Source organism: Etheostoma spectabile, chromosome 14 (genome assembly GCF_008692095.1).
Source record: "Etheostoma spectabile isolate EspeVRDwgs_2016 chromosome 14, UIUC_Espe_1.0, whole genome shotgun sequence".
Lineage (NCBI taxonomy): Eukaryota > Metazoa > Chordata > Actinopteri > Perciformes > Percidae > Etheostoma > Etheostoma spectabile.
In genome coordinates, this window is record NC_045746.1 from 5750343 (window position 1) to 5757369 (window position 7027).

Below are 7027 nucleotides of genomic sequence, written 5' to 3' on the forward strand. Positions count from 1 at the left end.
GAGCTCAACACACAGGGTGAAAAGATGTTTTTTTTTGTTTTTGTTTTTTAAATAAAATTATGTAAACCTATTCTAATATAACCTCTAAATATAAGTATGGACCTGAAAATGAGCATAATATGAGCACTTTTATTTCTGATAGCCAGAAAGATGTATGCAGACAAATAAAGGCTGTGCTCAGGCCTGTCTGTGTGTTCAGCAGCACTCCAGCTGTTTTCAAGGTGTTAAGGTGTTACCGCTGCCTGCTAGGGAAGTCATTCCACAGCTGTAACCCCACACCAGCTCAGGGAACTGGCACCTGGTCATGAAGAGGAGGGTTATGTCTGTAAATGGAGGACCACTGTGGGACAGCGGTTTGGAAGGTGCAATGATAGCCTTGCATGAGGATATCACATAACCTCTAGCTAAATTTGGAAACCACCTCAGTCCTGAAATTATATAATAGAGGTCTGTTGTTTGTCCAAAAACAGATTTTCTAGTTTGTACAAGGTTTGTTTCGGAAGGCAAGACTTAATGAAGTTGTAGTGCTATTAGCCCATATATTTTTCAGTGTTTCTATAAGTACTTCTTTTGTTAGGTTTAGACTACGCTCAGAGTCCGTCCATTTTACATATAAAAAAATATATATAAAATCCGTCCAGCGCTAGGGAATATTTTCATTGCTTTGACTGCAATTTCATTAGCCTGAGCAAACTTTGATATGTGCATGCGTGAGAAAGGATGCCAACACACATCACAGAAACAAAGTGCTGCAGAGGACCAGAAGCAACAGACAGCAGTTATCAGAAATCAGGTGTGTGCGAATAGGATCGGCTAATTAAATGTGCAATCAAAAATGACTGCTTTCAAGTGAGTAAACTGCACTTGTTTTCTTTTTTATCCACTCCTTACTCCTCCTTGGGGTTGGTTGTTAGGTTGCATTTAAGATGTACCTGGGAGTCACCCCCAGTGTGACCAACTGGAGCCCGGCAGGAGATGAATTCTCCCTCATCCTTGAGAACAACCCGCTGGTAGACTTTGTGGAGCTGCCGGATAACCACAGCACGCTGGTCTACTCCAACCTGCTGTGTGGGGTCCTCAGAGGAGCCCTGGAGATGGTAAGGGCAACACACTCACTATACATTTTACACTCAAGGTAAAGTCGTAGATTATAGTTGTAGTCGATAGATTTCCTGTGCAAATTTGTGCAACAATTTTACCAAGAGGAAAACGGTCTGTGCATAGACATGTAAGTGATTATGTATCTGATTTAGGTCCAGATGGCCGTGGATGTGAGATTTGCTCAGGACACTCTGAGAGGGGACAATGTGACAGAAATCCGCATGAAGTTTATCAAGAGGATCGAAGAGAATCTCCCAGCAGGAGACGAGTGATGGAAATGAAAAGTTCCTTCCCTCAACTACTTGTGTCTCATTTAGCAAGGACTGAGTCATCTGAGGAACACCTTCACATACAGAATCAACGGGTGAATGAACAAACTCAAAACTTCAAGATGTGTGGTAAACCACACTCTTCAATTTCTAGTATCTTCATCTCCCGCTCCTTTTTTCTGTGTTGTTGGGAGAAGAATTCTAGGAATTAGAAGAGGCTATTGAGATTCCCTGGGAAAAGAAACACTGTACACTATGGAAACATAACACAACATCATCATAAAATGGCCCTGCAATCTTGAATTTTTTATGAGTAAAAAAATAAATAAAAAATCCCTGGCACTGATCTGTGTTCCAGTTTGAGGGAAGGGTTTTTGGAGGTCTGTGCCTAAATGACAGCCGTTGCTGTTGAGGAGAAGAGAATGCCTCAGACCATTTACCTGTCACCATCCCTCATGTTAAGTCACTTTTTCTTCAGAGTTAAAATATCTGTCATGTTTCTTGAAAGAATGATTTATTTTTATTTGGCCATGTATAGATCTTTTTTCTCTTTTTTGTGCAAGGGTTTAAAGCCTCAAGATCATTACGTTCTTATGTTTGTCTTTTTTTTTAACGAAATCAGATTATATATTGCTGCCAATCATATGGCATGTTAATTTATGTAGATGGATATGTCAAATAAAAGCAACATATTCCATATAATGCTTTTCTCATGTGATTGTGACAGTGAAAGACTTCAAAGTTTATAACATGCCTGTTGGGCGGCCTGTACTTTTAACTAGGTGCACAGATCCTAGTCACACACACACACACACACACACACACACACACACACACACACACACCCAGCCACCCCCACTTTGTCCTTTGTCCTCTGTACCACTGTGTGTGTGTGTGTGTGTGTGTGTGTGTGTGTGTGTGTGTGTCACCAGTGCTTGGTTCTGGTTCTCACACCTGTGAATGGTTTTACATCACCCAGAAGTAATGAACAGAACTTGTCATTTAGACCGACTGCACACCTCGTCAATAACTGAAAACACAGGCGGCCATTCACACGCGCACACACACACACAAATCATCCGCAGTCTTGCTTTAGAAGATATTTATCCAGAAAAACTAGTCTGGATACCACAAAAACATTAGTCATGTTTTTCTTTTTTTTAGCATTAGTACCAAACTCACGAGTCTGCTTAAAGCACTTAGAGGATGAGATTGTCAGATAAGGATTTGCTTTTGGAAAAATCTGTCAGCTATTAGCCGCTGGAAACGTTTTGGGCTCTACACATCGTATTTTATAGCTGCTATTACACAAACCCATTTGTGCTTTTACAGTTTTAGTGTCCATGCACATAAAGTAAAATTCTCCAAAAAGCCACCAGAGGTTGCTGTGTACATTACATTCCTCAGCTGTAGGTAGCCTCATCAGTTCAGTATAAGGCTTAAGTGGGTATTGTGGGAGAAAAACATTCCCTTTTTTGTGGGAGTAAAAGCTCGAGCTGCCAGAAAACATAAATAAAAGGTTAATTTTCAGATTATGAATATGGGAAGAAGCAGACAGTTTGCAGTAGTTAAGCAGAGTGGCCAATGCCAAAATATGAATCTAGTTTCGATTTGGCTGGAGATTAGACAAACAATGACAACATGCAGTCTTTGTACTTTATAATGCCAAGTAAGATGTATTAAGAAGAAATTTATTTCTATTATTTACCGTCCTACGCCTCTGCCCACTCCTGTCTGGGGCAGTGCTCATTTAAAAGGATAAAGAGTGGAAAGTGGAAGCACCCCGACGGCAGTCGGCTTGCAATAAGCCTCATGGGTCGTTAGGCGAGCTCTCAACGCATTACGTGCACATATCTATGCACCCTGTAGGCCTGCGATGTGGATGTTGGATGGAAAGCGGGCAGGAAATAGTTTTTGTGCAGAAGCTAAAATGCAAATTACTTGGCAGAATTACTGCCGTGTACCTGGGGAAAGGACGGACAGCTGGGTTTGTGTACTTGTGAAAATCTGTATCACTCTGCCATATGCTCGCAGGAATTTGACTTGACAAACACACATATATGCACACATACTGTACATGGAGGCCAGAGGGCAGATGATGAATTTATTACAACCACTGTACTCACAAATAGGTGTTAATACAGACTAGAAGGACCTTGTCCAAACACACAAATAGGCCATTTTCTGTCTCCCACCACTAAAAGGTCGACCAATATGTCTAGTGAGAGTTTGGTGTTGATTGTTTTCACAGTTTTTACCCGTTAAAGTATGAAGACTACAAAATAACCATCGCTCCATTATGACTTCACTCCTCATAACCTCTCCATCTGTGATTTCTATTCCCTTTGCAAGACTGCAGATGTTGTTGCAGAATGAAAACACAAGGAGGAAAAAAAAAAAAGAAGTTGTTGTTGAGGCACTTAAGACCCTCTCCAAGCCATGAGGAATTGCTTCGAAGATGCTATTATTATCTGTTGCCCCCCCCCCTTTCTCTCTCTCATAATTATTTAAAACACAACGCAATCCTCTGGGATAAGGTCATTTCCCATCACTTATACCTCACACAGTTTAGTTTGGTGTGTCCTGTCGGCACATGCGTCATTTTTTATTTCATGTTTTAGTTTAATTTACGTTGCAGTTGCCTACATTTTTCAATAAACTTTATTATGACAGACCTGAAAAACAAGTAGCAAATGTTACAGGGCCGAGACAACGTGCACCGATCTGCTTTAAGCCAGCTAAACGTTTCCATGTGGTCTTTATGGGAAACAAATGGTGAATGGCACGCTGTGACAGTAAAGCCCAGCACACAGCCTGGTATGGACCTGCACTTACTGAACACCGCATCCCTTCCTTCTACCTCCACTCCATCCATTTCTATCCACCGTTTCTCTTAGTTTTCCCACTTTATTTTCTCAGTCATTGTTTCAATCATTCCATCTTTTTGTCTCCATTTTCTTAGTATTATTAATGTTTTGCTGTTGTGCTCAAGGGTAGAGAGCAGCCTCTAAACCAAAGAAAGAGATGTGTGAAAGTCAACCTTTTGGGAATGTCCTGCGTCTGATTGGAAACGGGCTGTCTCTAGGGTGAGGTAAGAGCTGACTGGAGAATATGCAGTCACCCGGGATTTCCAGAGGTTTCCGGAGTGTGTGTTTTTTGTCTGGTCAGTGGAAAGAGCGGAGATGACAGCAGGATGGACAGCACTCTTTAAAAAAGAGAATGCAGCAAACAAGTGTGTTCATGGTAAAAAAAAAAAAATCCAGACAGACTGAATAATGTTCCCAGGCAGTGAAGAGGTGGTTGATTTAATGAGCGTGTCTCTGGTGCTCACAAGAACACGAGATATGTTGTTACGTAATTCACAGGCTCTGCACTTGTCTGCGAAAACACATCTTGTTGTTCGTGGAGAAAGTGAGATTTTAGCGGTTCGTTTTGGGATTCATATGCATAGCCACATCAGTATATAAACATGGATGTGGTTTTGAGGAGTGATTATGAGTAGATTTGGTTTTCAGTCCCATTCTATACCCACTGAAATATGCTACAGCATCTGCGAGCCATTTTGAATAATGAATCATCACCCACTTCCAGACAAAATTATGACCTACAAATCTAATAACTCATGCGTCGGGCAACTATTTAGCATGGACTACACATCCAATAGAAAGTGAGAGGTTTGTAGACCTCCAAAAGTTATGTTTGGGTCATTAGGAGTGTTAGCTTGAAGGGTGAAATGAGAAACAAAACGAGTGAAACACTTCTCCAAGCTTAAAAAGAAAAGCATGGATCAGATCCAGCTAACCCGTTCAATAAAAACCTGGATCACCATTGTCACGAGGGATTCCCGTTAACAAAGAAGGAAGACATGTCAGGTTGGAACTGGTCCAAAGCCGAGTCTTTTTTCTGTCTCAGGATTGACCCGGCTGGTTCCATGAGGGTTTCAGCCGCAGCCCTGGACGCCATCAAGCCATTTAATGCCTTGTTTTTAGTTTTTCCTCCTTCCCTTTCTTCCAGGCTTTTTGGATGGGAGCTGCTAAGCTTCCTTCACTCTGCTTCAAATTTCCTCCTGCTCTTTTGTTCTTCCTTTTTTTTATTCAGGATCTGACGAAGAGGAGTTTTTAGTCGTTCCCGATGATACAGGTTTTACCCGTTCCAGACCCTCTTTATCATTGAGCTTCATTTTCCCACAATACACTCAACTTTTAACTTGTTTTTCTCCCTCTTTTCTTCCCTTTTTTCCTGACCCTGCAGCCGTTCGAGCGGTTTATGTAACAGCAGCAGAACTTTCCAGCTTGGAACGGCCTCACTTAAAGATGGAGCAAGGAGAATGAGTTTGAGAGAAAGCAACAACAACAACAAAAAAAGTGTCATGTAATATTACACTGGCTGGCCCTGAGGGCAAACGGCACCTCGCCTTAGACTTCATTATTCAAGGGCATTTTCCTGCAAATGCACATATGTAAGCATATATTACTTATATCACTATCAGGCAGTAACACATACGTTGATTCCAATTGAAAAGAAGGAATGTGAAAGACCTGGTTTACCCTGGACTAAAATCAAACAAGAGCACAGGGCTGCCTAGAGGCTGCACACCAGCTGCACTGGACGGGATATCGCCGCTCACCACTGCCAAGCATGTGCGTGTGCGTGTGCGTGTGTGTGTGTGTCACATTTAAATTTTGGAGTGACAAAGCACACACCATATGTTGATTAGAGTAAAGTACTTCTGATGACGCATGTCTCCCGAGCAGGTCATCTATCTAACTTTTAGAGCATGATATCCGAGCTTATATCACAGTATGAATCTAAACACCAGCCCAAAGGCTCTATGTCCTCGACAAGTCATTTATTATCCGCCCACTTCAAGCACCTTTCACACTAGTCAATGTGATTGTAAGCGGTCTGGATGTGCTATTATGCAGGCTATAGACGTTTCCGTCTGTGAGTATGACTTTCCATATAAAACACCTCTAGCTGTCACACAGGAAAATATAGAATCTGATGGATGAAGGTTCATGATAAAATTCCCAGTATGGGAGATGAATGATGGGCATTATCAGCCATATTTCCATTTAACTTCATATTAATGCCAATTAATTACATTCAATTGCATATTCGTAAAAGCCCTTGAAGAAATGCTAGCAGTTCATTGCTTAAGGAAAATGTTTACATTTTAATTCAACCGGCTTTGCTTTAGTATTTATTTTGTAAATGATTTGACATTACTTTGGTGTTTTGATTATGCATTCAGCATTCCTTGCTACATGTAACTTCCTCCATTTTGTGTGAACGAAGAGATTACCAATTAAAAACGTGATCCGTTGCGCACACGCTGGATTATGAGTTCCGACAAATAAAAAGTTATGTATGTCATTTTTGGGACGTTGTGGTGGTCACATACTTTACAAACAACAGTCAAGGAAATGCTTCGCTGTTCAATAATAAATCAAAACACTTTGCCAAACCAGACACACTAAACCTATCACCATTTATTCACCAAATTAATTTTCTTTGCTAGTCATTTTTTCATTTATATTTTGTCAGAGAACAATTTCTCCACTCTTAGCAAGTTGAAACACGACTAGCTTTCTACAACCTGCCAGCGGCTGTCTGAGGTTGTAATTCGGCAAATCCTCACATTGACAATGTTAGCA

General features: G+C 41.0%; 1 protein-coding gene across 2 annotated transcripts in view; it reads left to right on the forward strand.

Annotated features, from left to right (window-relative positions):
• trappc3 (trafficking protein particle complex subunit 3) overlaps positions 1 to 1734 on the forward strand; it is a 6065-nt gene extending 4331 nt beyond the window's left edge. The window contains exons 4-5 of one of the 2 annotated variants that reach the window (XM_032535826.1): positions 915 to 1097; positions 1254 to 1716. In XM_032535826.1, coding sequence (XP_032391717.1) covers positions 915 to 1097; positions 1254 to 1373 — 303 coding nt within the window. In that variant the 3' untranslated portion in view covers positions 1374 to 1716. Of the gene's footprint in view, positions 1 to 914; positions 1098 to 1253 lie in introns of both variants that reach the window. The other variant, XM_032535825.1, reaches the window with a different exon arrangement.
• The last annotated feature ends 5293 nt before the right edge of the window (positions 1735 to 7027 follow it).